At 38.9% G+C, this 17,889-nt stretch overlaps 1 protein-coding gene and 2 non-coding genes across 3 annotated transcripts in view; all 3 read right to left on the bottom strand.

The window, feature by feature from the left end:
• The window catches only part of LOC125240022 (putative U5 small nuclear ribonucleoprotein 200 kDa helicase), a 90,129-nt gene that overhangs the window by 55,498 nt on the left and 16,742 nt on the right, over positions 1-17,889 (bottom strand). The window contains exons 10-18 of the mRNA XM_048147840.1: positions 16,665-16,848; positions 15,007-15,140; positions 13,157-13,354; positions 10,122-10,266; positions 8,309-8,445; positions 6,696-6,799; positions 3,203-3,320; positions 1,672-1,769; positions 631-793 (exon numbers count right to left, since the gene is read on the bottom strand). Coding sequence (XP_048003797.1) covers positions 631-793; positions 1,672-1,769; positions 3,203-3,320; positions 6,696-6,799; positions 8,309-8,445; positions 10,122-10,266; positions 13,157-13,354; positions 15,007-15,140; positions 16,665-16,848 — 1,281 coding nt within the window. The remainder of the gene's footprint in view (positions 1-630; positions 794-1,671; positions 1,770-3,202; positions 3,321-6,695; positions 6,800-8,308; positions 8,446-10,121; positions 10,267-13,156; positions 13,355-15,006; positions 15,141-16,664; positions 16,849-17,889) is intronic.
• Positions 4,597-4,678, bottom strand: Trnal-aag. The gene has a single exon. It is a non-coding gene; the product is annotated as a tRNA-Leu (tRNA).
• Positions 9,136-9,217, bottom strand: Trnal-aag. The gene has a single exon. It is a non-coding gene; the product is annotated as a tRNA-Leu (tRNA).

Here is a 17,889-nt window from a genome sequence, read left to right as displayed (position 1 = left end):
TTTTTTTCTTATAGGTCAATAAGAAGTTCTAGTTTAGGATAATATTATTTAAGAGTTACAAAAAATGCAGGAATCGCAGGAAAAATACATAATGTAAACCTCTTTTTATCGAAAAAATGGGGAGGATACGGAAGGTTATTTATCCACCATTTCAAGTAAATCTTAAAATGTCAAAGTATTAGCTAACTCGTACAGGATATAACAAATAGGATTGTGATCATTTATTACCCCAAATAACATTTTTAACAGCACAATCACGATTCTAAACGAGCTATCCCACTACAAAATTTGAAAACGTCTTCCGAAAAAACTGATTTTTCGGAAGTATAAAAAGACATATTTTAAAGTAGTACCAATTGATTTTCTAGCTTAAGATATGTACTTTTAGGAACATTATCATTTTTTTAATAATCATTTATAGTTTCTTTATAATTTTGAATGAAAAAGGTTCTATTTTGCCAAAAACGCTCGTCTTTAGGAATAAGGCCTCTTAACCTGTGTCCCTTGAAACCCTCATAACGCTCAAGATTCCACGTTTTGAACCACTCGATACGCTCGCGGTTCAATGTTGGAATCTTTCGATTGCTCCGGTATTTTTTGCTGTAACTCTATTATTTACAAGTTTATTACCTGGATATGTCTATCGGCGAACAGATCTTCAACGAGCGTTCGGTCCACGCGGCTCATGCCGGCGTGATGTATCGCGAACCCATATGGAAGCAGTTCACGCAGCTCAGGGTTCTTCACCTGATCCGCTTCTGTACGGAGCACTTCGGTGCTGGCTGAGCCTTCTCTGTTGAGACAAAAAGTATTAGTGTTATTTATATTCTTAAAACTGTCATAGACTAACATTTTTATCATAGTAAAGATCAAAAAAAAAATACTGGCTGGCAAGCTGCTGTGCTGTACAGCGCGCGATCTACCTTCCTTCGCGCGCGTCGGCTGCGTTCACTTTCAGCGTTACCACTGGTCGCATTCACACTCGTGTCGCTTAACTTCAAAACTGGGTAAATCCATTCTGCTATAAGGTTGATTTTCTTTCAGATCATATTGTCTTTTTTATGTATTCAACCTTAAAGCAGAATGGATTTACCCAGGTTTGAAGTTAAGCGATACACTCGATGGTCTGTCAGTTTTCCGTGATCATGATGCATGCAACTGCGTCGCAATATCGGGAGCTCGACAAAAATCAAAAAGGTAATCACGGTCTATATCCCGGTCAATATAAGTCTAATAATAAAAAAATAATAAAAATAAAACTGACAAGACGTCAAATCAAAAAAAATTAAAATTATTTTATACATTTGTTATTTAATTTTGAATTCAATCACTAAATTCCCAGTTCAAACGTTTATGAATAATGGGAGGATTATATTTATCTACTACTTACTTCACTACTTCATCATTACTATGATGGTTTTTGTTTTATACTACGTCGGTGGCAAACAAGCATACGGCCCGCCTGTTAAGTACACAGCAAAAAGGAGTGCACAAGTTCCAAGGAGGGCTCGGGTTGCCGACGACACAAAGAACAATACGGAACGGAACAAGTTAGTTCCGTAAGTCCTCCCGTCATCAGCACACCGCACCCTCGTTGAGCTCTGGCAGCCTTACTCACCGACAGGAACACAACACTATGAGTATATAATGACTTAAAGTAGTGCTATGTACCTGAGGAATTGTCCAAGGGTGTCCTTTTCCAAACACATGTCTCGAATAGCCCGCGCCGTCTTGCCGGTCTCTTTGCGAGAGTGCACGAACACGAGAATCTGAAAATAAAACAGTTTTACAACTTGTTACAAACACTACACAAGAGGGGGGGGGGGAGGGGGGAGTCAGCCGCATCTTAGTAATAGTACATTGCATACCTAGTACAGTAAAGTAAGAATTGTCTCAGATCACAGTCTGTAATAGTCTAGTTTCCTACTAGTCACATCAGCTTCTTTTTAAGAACTGTCAAAACGATTTGCTAATACGGAATTACTGTGAAATACTGAGGAGTGACTCAATTCATTGCGAGTCAATACATTTATTTTATATCTTTCTCTTTGACTTATTAAATAGAAATAATGCTTAACATAACTACAGTCCACATTTTTCTTCTAATTATGTGGTGCTTTATTTCGTGCACTGCATAAAATATTTTATTTCAAGTATAGGAAACTAGCTAATTATTGAAGATATACAGTGGACCAATTAGAACCTTATGCCACTCTACAACCATGTCAAAATGACAAGCAGTAAGAGATTTCTTACAATCTGATTTATAACGTCACTATGACATAGTTCTAGAGTGGCCTAGAGTTCCAATTGGTTGACTGTACAGTGGGCCAACAAAGTGGTCTACCAGTTTTGACAAATGTTTCTGTGAGCTCTAACGATCGCTAAGGTTGACTTGACACATGGCATGACGTAAATACCATATACAAAGTGTTTCCGGTATCACTCAAAACCTCAGACACCCCAACTGATTTTTATTTTTTTAAACTCATCTAGAGTATTCATTACTTAATCTGATGGTTACTTTTTTATAAATTTAATTTTTAATTTTCTTTACAGCTCTACTTGACTTTTAGCTCTACACTCAATAAAATAATTGCTCACTTCCATCATAAACCATAAAACTATTTATTTGTGTACGTTAGTGCAACGACACAAGGTTTACCAATAGACAGCTAAGATGTCACTGTAAAACACTTTAAAGCTTTGTCACAGTAAACTTCAAATTGGACAGGTAATCGCAGTAAGCAAATTTAAACCCAATATTCAAAATGACAAGGTTGTAATTAGGTACGATTTTAATTTGTTATGACTTATGATAAACATTAAGATTAAACTGACAAACAACGTTTAACTCGTAGCGGAAAAAATAATCGTCCAAGTAACCAGCCAGTATTAATACCCCCAAATACTGAAAAAGGTAAACAACCTCTATAAATGCGATATACACAATGTTGTATTACGAATACAATAGAATAGGCACATAAAAAATAACTAATAATAATAATTTAAACAAAAATATTACCCCCATCAAGATTTTCAGGTTTTTAGTGTTAAGTGAAACACGGTGTATAGAGAGAGCAATTGTCACTGACATAATATTATTGCAATCGGAAATCGACCTTGTTGTCTCATGACGTTTAAACGAACCTCAACCGTAGGGTGGTAATCCACATTTTTGGTCGACTGTACATATAGTTACCTGATTCCTGCCGGCGTGTTCCATGGTCTTCTCATATACTATGTCGTTCATAACTTGGAACCGCTTCAGTGCTTTCTTCTCTGTCACACCGATGTACTGCTGTTCCAACGCCACTGGTCTAAACATATAAAAAAAAAAAAGATAATAGTACATTAGGACCAAAGATGATCGAGTATTAATAGAGAGTTACTGTCGAAGTAAAATGTGTAATCACAGTGCATAGACTGCCATCTCTTGACACAGGCTTAAAACTTTTGAACCTCAGTTTTGACAATTTGGCCCATATTCTTAGCTTGATATGTGTTAAAATGTCAAATATTAATAATAGCGCCATCTAGCTGAACGTACCCCAAAGGTGTAATGCCATCTAGGCCACCTTACCTTTATCTGTATACTGAGGTACGTTTTTTTCTTAGACTTTATCTGTCTATACGGAGTTATATATGTCTTTGATTAGGACACACGTGTCACACGTGCGGAAAAAAAAATAAATAAGAAAAAACAGGCGATAAAAATTAAAAATGTAATATATATGACTAGTACAATGATTTATAGTAGAGGTATATGTGGCTTTGTCACAGTATGATAAAGACTATCGTACAGTATGGCCACTCCCGCTCCCCGCTGAAAGTGGCGCTCACCCCCTCTCGGTTACCTCACAGTTACCGCCTGTCAAAAACGCGACCAGTCGACCTGTCATATTTCACTCATACAAGCATGGTACGCGTTCACCTACACGAGCTTAGACTGTGTGCTAGGAATTCGCCTCTTTCATATATTTGATCGCCAGTGTCCGAGGTGTGGCCTAGTAAAGTTTCGTAGGCCAGTAAAGTTCTACTTTGGGCACTAGGGCGGAAAGAAGCACGTTTCTTGCACATGTCGATACTTGAACGGGCCGTTAAACGTACGATACAAGTGCGGATAAGAGGAACTTCGAAACGAGTGTAGATTATTTGATACACGACAGAAAGGAGTCTACCTACACTAATAAATTAACAAATAATAAATAAATGAAATAATAAAAATTCTTTGAGCGCTACCTTCTTTTTACAGTAATACATATAGCCAAAGACATATACAACTCCGTATAGACAGATAAAGTCTATGAATAAAATGTACCCCAGTATCATACAGAAAAAGGGACGGTGGCCTAGGTGGCATTACACCTTTGGGGTACGCTCAGCTAGATGGCGCTAATATTAATATTTGACATTTTAAAACATATCAAGCTAAGAATTTGGGCCAAATTGTCAAAACTGAGGTTCAAAAGTTTTAAGCTTGTGTCAAGAGATGGCAGTCTTTGCACTGTGATTACACATTTTACTTCGACAGTAACTCTCTATAATACTCGATCCTCTTTGATATAGCAAATAAAAAAAAATACAAAAAGATGATGGCAGCGGTGGGATTCGAACCCACGCCTCCGAAGAGACTGGTGCCTTAAACCAGCGCCTTAGACCGCTCGGCCACGCTACCGATGTCTCCGCCGACGAAATTAGCCGTTGCCCGTTACGTCATAGAGTTCTAGATTACATATCGTCACTACTTTTAACTAAGTTACTATAAAAATCTCGTATCTCACACTGCTCCTCAAAGTTAAAACGCAGTAAGTCTATATGCATTCCATACATACTTATTACATTTTTCTTTTCATTGACAGAAGTAGATACAAGTTTTTTTTAAGTAGTGACGAAATCTCAAACAATTCTACTCAATGTTGAAACGAAGTAAATACATATGCAACCTCTACATAATTACAACATTTGTCTTTTCATTGACAAAAGAAGATACGAGTTTTTCAAAGTAGTGACGATATGATGTAAAACAGCAGATAATTAGTTTAATTACATTATTACAAGTTTTTCAGAAATCGCGAAGCGTCGCCACACTAGTATCTCTTAGAAACTCTATAAGGGATCGTCTTCCTGCATTTATGTTTATGTTATTTTAATGTTTCTCAAATGTCAATTTTGATGATATCCGACTGTTAACCTTAGAAGTATTTGATTTCTTGACTCCACAGTCAAACTTATAACATAAGTTTTGTGGAGCACTGTATATTAATACCCTTGTTACCTTTGATTATAATAATTAAATAAATAATAATAGTGACTTCCTCGCACAACGTATCAGCATTGCTATACAGCGAGGAAATATCGCCAGTATCCTTGGTACAATGCCTCAAGGGCCTATTTTAGACATAAGCTAGCTTTTTAAGTTAGGCTTAGTTTCTTATATGTGAGTGTGTTTAGTAAAACGTCCTACTTTGTCGGTTACCATTAAAGCGAGATTTACTAGTATCTTTATATGAATAAACTGACAAAGCGGCTTTTTAGCACTCGACAAAGTGGGGCGTTTTCCCGTGCACACTCACATATAATTATGTAAAATCTGGGCAACCGAGCTTCGCTCTGTTCTGTTTCGTATCCTTGACATGTGTCGCCATCTAGTTCAAAAATGAATAGTACCTACATCGAGCGAAAGAATTCTCAGCCTTAACAACACAACTACTCCACACGAGATGGCGCGCATTTCGCTACAAAAACTCAAATAGTGTATTTTTCTATTCGTTTTAGCCTTGACCTGTGTCGCCATCTAGTGTTTGCAATAAATAGTACTTACATCGACCGAAAGAATTCTGTCTTAACAGTACAACTACTGCACACGAGATGGCGCGCGAAAAAACGCATGAAAACTCGAAAATTCGCGTTTTCCGGGACCTAAGGATAAGTTAGACCGATTTTTCACCCCCAAAAACCCCCACATAACAAATTTCAGCGAAATCGTTAGAGCGGTTTCCGAGATCGTCAGTGTAAATAAATATATAAATAAATAAATAAATATACAAGAATTGCTCGTTTAAAAGTATAAGATATGTTCATGTAAATAAAGATTAATCGATAGTGTTAAAAAATAGTACATTATATGTAAACATGAATGCAATCGATATATTTGAAAGTATTTAGTACTTATTAAAATGTGCTCTCGATTTGCTTTCCATACCTACAAAAAAGTTTTTGCGCTAAATTCTTACTTCGATATAGAAATGTCAACATAGGAATGTTAACCAGATAGGAATTTTGACTTAATCAGAAGTAACCACTTGGCAACAATTTGAATTTTAGAAAGTGGCGAATTTTTGCGACTTATTCTAGCGACTAATTGTGGTACCTAAGAAACAGCTTATTTAGCTTCCTGGCAACAAGCATGGTCAGGCGATAATTGATAAAATATCACGCCATCCCTAACGAACATACAAATCGTCACTACTTTGAAAAAAACTTGTATCTTCTGTCAATTAAAAGAAAAATGTAATAAGTATGTATGCAATGCATATAGACTTACTGCGTTGCAACTTTGAGGAGCAGTGTGAGATACAAGGTTTTTTTCAAAGTAGTGACGAAATAGTGCTATAGGGACGGCCTGATATCTTATCATTTATCGCGCGACCTGGACAAACACCTTTTTTCTGTCATAATAGTGAATTACTCACCTGAAAGAGTTGTCGAAGTGGAACAAACCCTCCTTTTCCACTCTAAGGAAGGCAGCCACATCCTTGTAGTTTGGCAACGTAGCTGATAGGCCCACCAGTCGGACCTGCAAAAATAAATAACATATTTTTTTTTTTAATAAACTGGCCAGTGATTGAGTCGCACCTGATGGAAAGTGACGACAAGGCCGAGGTTGTAGCTCACTGGTTCAGTAACAACCTATTCACTCTTGACTTGAATTCACCCAGATTGTATTCGCCCGGGAATACAGATGAGGGGAGCATGTTCCATTCCTTAGCAGTTCGCATTAGGAAAGCTAAAATTAATATAATAAACAACATGAAAACTGTCTACAGTTCTTATTCTTATATTCATAATGTATAGAATATTCATCAAAACGGCTTCTTTGTGGACGAGTCAATTGAAAATTGTATCGATTTATAACAACAAATTATTTGCTTCTGGTAAGTGGTAGCTCAGTATGCATATTCACGCGTTCTAACTCGGGGAGTGAATACTAAAATCCTAAAGAGATATATAAGGACCGTATCATTAATTATGACAACAAAATAAAATGGTACATGAAATAAAACTATGGAAACGGATTAAATCGCGTATAACTAATTTACTATTCATCCCGACGTTTCGAACACTTTACAGCATTCGTGGTCAACGGGTGACTGAGGAAAAATTACAATGTGCAAAAGCTACCCACATACAAGAAATATTAACGAACCATGACCATAAATAGTATACATTTTTAAGGCAGGTTCACACACTATTAAATAATAAATCAAGTAAGCGAGCCAAGCGTTATCAGCGCGATACCCCTTCGCCACGGGTACACTACACCTGCCAGAGTTATGGTCGTGTTTGCCGCTCCCGTATTGGCTTAGAGCTTGTTCCCACTATGGCGTCTGTCCGATTCAGATTTTAATCGGGTGTCGCTCTCGGCCACGACCGCAGCTGGTGCCATTAAACGACAGTCGAAAAGAGGCTTCTGTACACGATGGACGTCGACGAAGCTTTTGTTGTGATGTATTATTTGTGAAGGAAACGAAAGACAGCTAAAAATAGAAGATATTGGGTGCACCCAATTCTGACGCAAATATTTACGTTGGGAATATTTCAAAACTTAATAACTGAACTAAGAAGTGACGACGTTAAGTTTTTCAATTATTTTAGAATGAAAATTAAGTACATTCAATAACCTATTGTCTCAAATATCAGGGAGCATAAACTATCAAAATACACGGGCGGGGTCGGCCCGACATCCGACAAATGTGAACACTTGAACAGCGCCATTTGCGATCATATGCGAGCGTTGATCCAACACGTTTATTTTCCGAACGGAGGGGCTGACAAAACACACGATAAATTTTGTCGGATCCGACACAAAATCGTTGTCGGGCAAGTGTGAACAGCTTCATATAAAATGTTCTGCCGCTACGACACACGATAAAAAATCGTCCCGACAAACGACATAGTGGGAACGAGCTCTTACACGGCCACGGCCACGAAAAACGTGTTGCCCCACCTGACACTGCTTGAATAGTCTGTTAGAGACTTGAAGACCGATGATGATGACTGTATAGTGAGAATGATGATAATTTACCTCCTCTTGAGTCTGCTCCACTGTCCTTAAAGTCCTGGCGACGAGTGCCTCCAACACCGGTCCTCGTTCGTCGTGAAGTAGATGCACTTCATCGATGATTATCAGCCGTACGAGATTGGTGAAGGACCGCTCGCCACCTGAAGATGTATTCGTTATATTTACATACATACATGCATACATACAGTCACGCCTGCATCCCATAAAGGGGTAGGCAGAGCACATGAAACTACTGAAGCTTCAGTGCCACTCTTGGCAAATAAGCTTGGCAAATTATCCATAAAATTGCCAAAAAACAACTTTAGTTATAGCACCAAGTTAATACTACATTACGATACAAGTGCGCAAAAAAGGAAGCTCGACGCGAGTGGCGATAAATTAAAACACGACCGAAGGGAGTGTTTTAAATCGACACGAGTTACGAATTTCCTTTTCGCACGTGTATCATAAGACGTTTTTCAGTACAGATGAGCCTCCGAAGTTTCGACCTGGCATATAATGAACCACTTCTCGCCCTAGTGCGTAAAAAAACACAATCTGTACTGAAAATTTTGTTTGCTTTCAAGGAATCAAGAGCTTTTATTTATTTGTTTAAACTTTATTGCACAGTAAACATATACAGTTACAAAAGGCGGACTTAAGCAGCATATGTATGGCAGTCTCTACCAGTCAACGTTTAGACCAAACAGACAAGACCAAAAAAGGTGCGGGATATGTAAAGAATACTAAAGACTTGATTTTATTGGACTACGTCTACGTTTACCAGTTGGTGTGGTAAAAAGTATTAAACCAATTGTCCGTCGAAAGAAATAGTTACCACAAAAATTTCATGGCAGCGGTGGGATTCGAACCCACGCCTCCGAGGAGACTGGTGCCTTAAACCAGCGCCTTAGACCGCTCGGCCACGCTACCGATGTCTCTGCCGACGAAATTAGCTGTCGCCCGTTATGTCACGGACATTGTATACGTACAGCGAGATTATTTGGTGTCAAATGTCAGTTTCAGATAAATATATTTTATCAAGGTAAAAAGTATTCGTCTCATAAATATATTACCATATTTGAGGAGTGTCTTTTCAAAAGGGCTTATTTCCACTTTGAACTTTTTTTGGGAAATCGAGAAAAACGTAATTCCACGGTATTGATTTTGAAATTAATATTTAATTTGCAAAATTGTAATATTGTAAGTTGACGTTAATGCTATGATTACATCAAACGTAACATGTGTACCTAAATAAATATTTAATTACCATATGTTTTTGAGAATTAAGCACTTTTGATGCGAACTTTTGGGAATTAAGCCCTTTTGTTGTGGCCTCGTAGCGTAAACGTTATTATTTTAAAATAGTTTTATTTAATTTTTGGATTTTGTATTAAGTTAGTTGATATCAATGTTGCTGTACTACATACATTGGTTTATCCACATAAATAATCATTACACATTTTTCAAAATGTGTTCTAAACTTTGATGTTACTCTTTTTTTTAAAGATCAGGGCGAGACTTTTCGAGCTTTAATCTCAAAACAACACGTAATTTTCTATACTAAGAAAAACTGCATTCATAGTTAAAAAAAAAAAAAAAAATGGAAATAAGCCCTTTTGAAAAGACACTCCTCATTTATGAGACGATTATTTCGATACATATTTTTCGCTCTTATTACACCGGACTAAGATGCTACGGGACATATTTTTGAGTGAGATATGTACACCCATATTTTTACACTTGACTGTATTGTATTGTGATTATTTGAAAAACAACATATCAAAAAAATATTTGCTTTGTTCCATAGTTGTATCCATTATTTACTTAAACTAACCTTTTCTAGTAATGATATCCCACTTCTCCGGGGTGCAGACAATCAGTTGAGTAGCTTCGATCTGTTCCCTGGTCAGCTGGTGGTCACCGGTCAACTCAGAGACTTTCATGTTGTAGGCTGCGAGACGCTTGCTGAAGTTACCCACCTAGAAGAAGATGTTATGTTTTTAACCCCCGACGCAAAAACGACGGGGTGTTATAAGTTTGACGTGTCTGTTTGTCTGTCTGTGGCATCGTAGCTCCCGAACGGATGAACCGATTTCGATTTTTTTGTTTGAAAGCTGAGTTAGTTGAGAGTGTTCTTAGCCATGTTTCATGAAAATCAGTCCACTATGTCGCGGTCGGGGGTTTTTTCAAAATTTTAATTTTGTGGTTAGGTTATACTACCTTTATTTAAATATACCTTAACCTTTTTTTTACTATTTGAGTAGGTATATTTAAAGTGTTTCCTAGAGGTGTTCTGACTTACCATTTCTTGTACAAGAGACCGCATAGGCGCCACATAGATCATCTTAAAATCAGACGCGTTGACTGTCCCATCATCGTTGACATGTTTCCCGACTTCTCGCAGTATACAGTGTAGGGCTACGTTGGTTTTACTACCTTTATTAATATAGGTACCTCAAGATTGTTTTCACTACTTGAGTAGGTATATTTGAAGTGTTTCCTATAGGTGTTCTGACTTACCATCTCCTGTACTAGAGACCGCATAGGCGCCACATAGATCATCTTAAAGTCGGACGCGTTGACGGTCCCGTCATCGTTGACATGTTTCCCGACTTTTCGTAGTATACAGAGCAAGGCCACATTGGTTTTACTACCTTTACTTAAATATTGGTACATCAAGATTGTTTTCACTACTTGAGTAGGTATATTTGAAGTGTTTCCTATAGGTGTTCTGACTTACCATCTCCTGTACTAGAGACCGCATAGGCGCCACATAGATCATCTTAAAGTCGGACGCGTTGACCGTCCCATCATCGTTGACATGTTTCCCGACTTCTCGCAGTATACAGAGCAGGGCCACATTGATTTATTTATATATTAAAGCAAGTTTTTTTCACTACTTGAGTAGGTATATTTCAAGTGTTTCCTATAGGTGTTCTGACTTACCATTTCTTGTACAAGAGACCGCATAGGCGCCACATAGATCATCTTAAAGTCAGACGCGTTGACTGTCCCATCATCGTTGACATGTTTCCCGACTTCTCGCAGTATACAGTGTAGGGCTACGTTGGTTTTACTACCTTTATTAATATAGGTACCTCAAGATTGTTTTCACTACTTGAGTAGGTATATTTCAAGTGTTTCCTATAGGTGTTCAGACTTACCATTTCTTGTACTAGAGACCGCATAGGCGCCACATAGATCATCTTAAAATCAGACGCGTTGACTGTCCCGTCATCGTTGACATGTTTGCCGACTTCTCGCAGTATACACAGCAGGGCTACGTTGGTTTTACTACCTTTATTAATATAGGTACCACAAGCATTTTCACTACTTGAGTAGGTATATTTCAAGTGTTTCCTATAGGTGTTTTGACTTACCATTTCTTGTACAAGAGACCGCATAGGCGCCACATAGATCATCTTAAAATCAGACGCGTTGACTGTCCCATCATCGTTGACATGTTTCCCGACTTCTCGCAGTATACAGTGTAGGGCTAGGTTGGTTTTACTACCTTTATTAATATAGGTACCTCAAGATTGTTTTCACTACTTGAGTAGGTATATTTCAAGTGTTTCCTAAAGTTGTTCTGACTTACCATTTCTTGTACTAGAGACCGCATAGGCGCCACATAGATCATCTTAAAGTCGGACGCGTTGACCGTCCCATCATCGTTGACATGTTTGCCGACTTCACGCAGTATACAGAGCAGGGCCACATTGATTTATTTATATATTAAAGCAAGTTTTTTTTCACTACTTGAGTAGGTATATTTCAAGTGTTTCCTATAGGTGTTCTGATTTACCATTTCTTGTACTAGAGACCGCATAGGCGCCACATAGATCATCTTATAATCAGACGCGTTGACCGTCCCATCATCGTTGACATGTTTGCCGACTTCACGCAGTATACAGAGCAGAGCTACGTTAGTTTTACTACCTTTACTTAAATATTGGTACCTCAACATTGTTTTCACTACTTGAGTAGGTATATTTGAAGTGTTTCCTAGAGGTGTTCTGACTTACCATTTCTTGTACTAGAGACCGCATAGGCGCCACATAGATCATCTTAAAGTCGGACGCGTTGACGGTCCCGTCATCGTTGACATGTTTGCCGACTTCTCGCAGTATACAGAGCAGGGCCACATTGATTTATTTATATATTAAAGCAAGTTTTTTTTCATATTTCAAGTGTTTCCTATAGGTGTTCTGACTTACCATCTCTTGTACTAGAGACCGCATAGGCGCCACATAGATCATCTTAAAGTCGGACGCGTTGACGGTCCCGTCATCGTTGACATGTTTGCCGACTTCTCGCAGTATACAGTGTAGGGCTACGTTGGTTTTACTACCTTTATTAATATAGGTACCACAAGCATTTTCACTACTTGAGTAGGTATATTTAAAGTGTTTCCTAGAGGAGTTCTGACTTACCATCTCTTGTACTAGAGACCGCATAGGCGCCACATAGATCATCTTAAAGTCGGACGCGTTGACGGTCCCGTCATCGTTGACATGTTTGCCGACTTCACGTAATATACAGAGCAGAGCTACGTTAGTTTTACTACCTTTACTTAAATATTGGTACCTCAACATTGTTTTCGCTACTTGAGTAGGTATATTTGAAGTGTTTCCTAGAGGTGTTCTGACTTACCATCTCTTGTACTAGAGACCGCATAGGCGCCACATAGATCATCTTAAAATCAGACGCGTTGACCGTCCCATCATCGTTGACATGTTTGCCGACTTCACGTAGTATACAGATCAGGGCTACGTTGGTTTTACTACCTTTATTAATATAGGTACCACAAGCATTTTCACTACTTGAGTAGGTATATTTCAAGTGTTTCCTAGAGGTGTTCTGACTTACCATTTCTTGTACTAGAGACCGCATAGGCGCCACATAGATCATCTTAAAGTCGGACGCGTTGACGGTCCCGTCATCGTTGACATGTTTGCCGACTTCACGTAATATACAGAGCAGGGCTACGTTGGTTTTTCCGGCGCCGGTTGGAGCACATACTAGTAAGTTCTTGTCTGAGTTGAGAGCAGCGTCGGATATGCGGCTCTGTGGAATAATGTAGATTATAAACTGAAATAAATGTCATATACAAAGAAAAAATGACCAAGGCCTCCAAGTGTCCGATGCTGGATAAAAAAAAAAAAAAAAAAAAATATTTCCTACGAAATAATTTAATTTGGTCTTAGAGATAATGTAGATTATTAATAAAAATACAGTAAAACATGCATAAAAAAATAAAAAACGAGACCTTTGCACAGTAGGAAATAGGCTTGTGTAGTACATGTACTAATAGTACAAAAGACACGATTCCCTGCACTGTCCTAGACCGAACTACTCCCAAATGATACTGCTCTCTAGTACATTTAGTACACTCACACACAACAGAATGGGAGCGAAAGGAGAGAAGAGCCGAGAAGTGACTGTTCAGAATTCTACTTATAATTCTACCTGCCTAGCCATATATATTTGAAGGATATGTTCCCCCTCCCCTCGCGCCTCGCCCCGCCCGCGCGGCCCTCTAATTAGTTGTTGACACCAGACAGACTGTTATAAGACATGTGCAAAAACGGTTGTGCTTCCGTGATGAAGTGTGGACCCCAGCCAATCCTGCCTGCAGTTCCTGACTCCCGGAGAGAAGGTTAGTGCATGTCTTTGACCACCTTGACAGATTTTTGTATTTCTATTTGCCCCCTCTTGTCCGTTCATAAACAGCGACAATGACAGCAAAGCGATCCGTGTGATCTGACCGCAACCGAACTAGAATCGATTGACTCGGACCGAGAGCGCCGATCAGTGCTCGGCTATTGTCCCGGAGCTGTAAGTTCACATTTTTGACACATTTGTTTTGAAGTATGTCGCGATGTGGCTAAGACGTATCGTTTGCCAAATCTAACGATTAATTTCGAATTGGTTGAATCGATTAGGCCCTATGTTACAAGGAGGCGATTAAACAAATATACGATTTCTATCAACTTACTGAAATGTCATTTCAATCGAAATGACAGACTGCCACAGCACTAGTTTAAAAATAAAAATGAATGATAAATGACATGATAAGTAAATCCTGCGTGATAAATTAATATGGTAAAATACTCACTAACGAAGATCCGCAAAAATGTAACATGTGCTAGATTATGTTTAAAGTAAGCGAAACATTGTTTTTAAGTACTTGATTCTTTAAAATATTATTACAGGATTTTATTTAAAAATTCATTAGGTTGTGCGAGTTTGCGTATTGTGGACGCTGTCATGTGTCAAAAAGAGGTTCTTAGAAATCTGGGACAATAGTAGGTGCGAGCGTTACTGTACGCCATATGCACAATTTGTCTCTCGCTCTCTCGGTGTACTATAAGTTATGTCCTAAAAGAACGAACACTTCGGAGATCGTACTAGTTGGGAGCGATCTTTTCAGTGAACGAGCAGGCACAACTCTAGTAGGAAAAATATTATCATTTATCACTCGACGTTCAGGAGGCAAACTGACATTTTATCACGTATTAAACTGTCATTTTTTTCTGGCCTATGAAAACGATGCAAAAATAAGTCTTTTGACACTCCTTGAATGGTGACACTTTTTCATCTGCCTCCTTCAATAAGGTATTTGAATACTAGTCAAATTAGTTTCTTATTTCAAACTCTCGAAAACTGGATAAAAAATTCAGTTCAATCACAAGGGTTAAACCAGATGTATAACTGACCTGTATCCTGTTCAAAGTCTTGAACCCTTCAAACGCTGGCTGCACGTATTTCGGCAGTTGCTCGACCGGCAAAAGGGTTTCGCCTTCGTCGAAGGGTTTCGGTTTTAGCGCTGGCACGTGGACTTCTTCATAACCTGTTCAAAGAAAGACAAGAAAATGTTAATTAAAAAACATTAAATCTTATAAACTAAGATGCCCATTGCTGGGCATTTTCAGAATTGGGGACACTTTACTTTTTTCACATTCTGAATGTAGATTATCGCTCAAAGTTTATGTTATTAACACAAAAACAAATATTAATTCAAAAGTACAGATAGCAAAAGTCCTCGACCGTCAACCAGAAATAAGTATAGAAGGTTCAATAATAGAACGTGTGGAGGAAGCTAGAAACCTAGGGCTTGTGATCGACGGTCAGTTGCGGTTCGAAAAACATGTGAGAGAGTTGGTCAAATCCTGCTTCTTTCGCCTAAAGGTTTTATACCAAATACGAAATCTTTTGAGTGAGGAAGTACGTAAGATTTTATGTGAATCACTGGTTCTGTCTAAGCTGAATTACGGAGGCATAGTGTATGGTCCACGTCTACAAGACAAAACACGTCGTCTTGTACAACGAGTACAGAATGCCTGTTACCGTTTTTGCTTTTCAATTCCGCCTAGAAGTCACATAACGCCATATTTAAATAAGGCTTCAATACTAAATATGTCGTCTCGCAGACACCTACACCTTGCAAGTCTTTTGTTCGGTGTCATGAATGATAAGACTCCTGACTATTTGCATGCAAAAATACGCGTTTCCTCATTTCATACACGACACGGTACTAGAGCAACTAGGCGCTGCCTTTTGGAAACACATCCACACAAAACTGTAGCCTTTACTGGGTGCTTCCGGTATCTCGCAACCAAATGCTGGAATAATATCCCTCCACCATTAAGATGCCTTAAGACTAAGAATTCATTCAAATTTCATTTCAAAAAATACCTACTGGACAAGCAAAATTTAGGAATCCCATACGGGTACTTGGTTGCAGATTACCGGATCTAATCTAGTCTGGTCTGTTTTTAGTGTACATACACACACACACACACACACACACACACACACACAGACACACACACAGTCACACACACGCACACTCCTTGTAATTTTATTTTTTGCAATTTATGTTTATGTCATGTTACTATAATGCAATCGTTTAGACATAGGCAAACTATTACTATTATTATTACTTTTTTTTTTTTACATTTTTTTTTGTACAACGATCTGTTAGTGACCTGGGTTCTAGCAGAATTACCAGTTGCTTCGCCCGAAAGAGTGGAGCATATAACTGAGCCAGGACCCTTTTGTTTTTGCTGCAACGCACACAGCAAACCCACCCATATTTTAATGTATGCTATTGTTGTTTTTTCTGTAGTGTTAGTACTTTTTATTGTTTATTTTTGTTTTAATTGTTTAATTTTGGTGTGTATTGTAGCAAACAAATAAAAAAAAAAAAAAAAAAAAACAATATTTTCATAGAAATTTCATGCTTAATTATCGTCACATAACTGACAGTGTTAAATTAATTTTTGGGGGGTCCCAAATTCTGAAAATGCCCCTCTATTGAATTAAGTTAAAGTAAAAATTGAAATTTTATATAATGATATGTGCAATGGTTTACCTTTCCGCTGCTTCCTGAAGGAGCCCGGGGGCAGCTGGCATCGCTTGTTGGCCATGAAGTGAGCTCCGGCAGCGAAGACTAACTCTTCAAGCTGCAGCATTTGCCGGTTGCCGGCGGCTTGGCCGCTCCCGGCCGCCTCGGCTTTGTGCCGCTTCCGAGGCGCTTCAGATTGTTCGCGGGCGCTCTAAAAATAATATACAGGTTGTAATGTGATAGTACTGTCTAGAGCAGCCATACTCAAAGTGTGCTCCGCGGAGCCTAGGTGACCGGCCACACCAGACCGTCGCGTGTCTCGGGGCGCGCAACGGGCGTCCGCGCCACGCCGCTTCAGTGTAATTCAAAAAACGTCTCCTCAGTACATTTTGTATAGGAAAGACGTAAGACGCACCCCAGGTGGCGTGGCGGCGGCGGGGCGCGCGCCGCGCCGCTTGGTGGCGCGCCTTACGTCCTTCCTATACAAAATGTACTGAGGAGACGCTTTTTGAATTACACTCAGGTGGCGTGGCGCGGACGCCCGTTGCGCGCCCCGAGACACGCGACGGTCTGGTGTGGCCGGTGCCTAGGGCTCCGCAAAACCTCTCTGGGGGCTCCGTGTGAGTTCTGGTTGACTGATATGCGACTTCAACTCTCTTCCATAAAACCAAAGATTCACCAATTGTAAAAATAAAAACAGTTCCATGTAATACCTCACATTAGAATCTATAGTGATTACATTTTACTATTATGATTAAGACTTTTTTTTTTCATTTATTTAATTTAAGGGTTCCATCAGATATTTTGCTTTCCAAAAGGGTTCCATGGGAAAATAAGATTGAGAACCGCTGGTCAAGAGTCTGAAGAAACGCCCCTGCACATCCTGGCAGAGTGCCCCTCTCTAATCTCCCCCTACCCCTCTCTCGTACACGCAACATGATATTGGGCAGCTACCAAATACACCCAGAGGATGTGAGGTATCTCGATCTCAAAAAGATACTACAAATCTTCGAATTTGTAGGACTTGATCGAGAGCTGTAGTAGGTGGCGATCACAATAGATCAGAAATGGTCGCAGTGATACATAAGGCGCCATGAAGCCTTACATAGCCCCTAACCAAGAAGAAGAAGAAGAATGAGATAGTAAGGGCAGCTACCAAATCTCGTGCTATACGACACTAACTGTATGTCTTTACTCTTTACAGATCACAATACTTATTTTTAAATTAAAGGAAAAATTTAAAAATTCACAC

The sequence above is a fragment of the Leguminivora glycinivorella genome, chromosome 26 (genome assembly GCF_023078275.1).
Source record: "Leguminivora glycinivorella isolate SPB_JAAS2020 chromosome 26, LegGlyc_1.1, whole genome shotgun sequence".
Classification (NCBI taxonomy): domain Eukaryota; kingdom Metazoa; phylum Arthropoda; class Insecta; order Lepidoptera; family Tortricidae; genus Leguminivora; species Leguminivora glycinivorella.
This window is presented reverse-complemented; position numbering and strand designations above follow the sequence as displayed.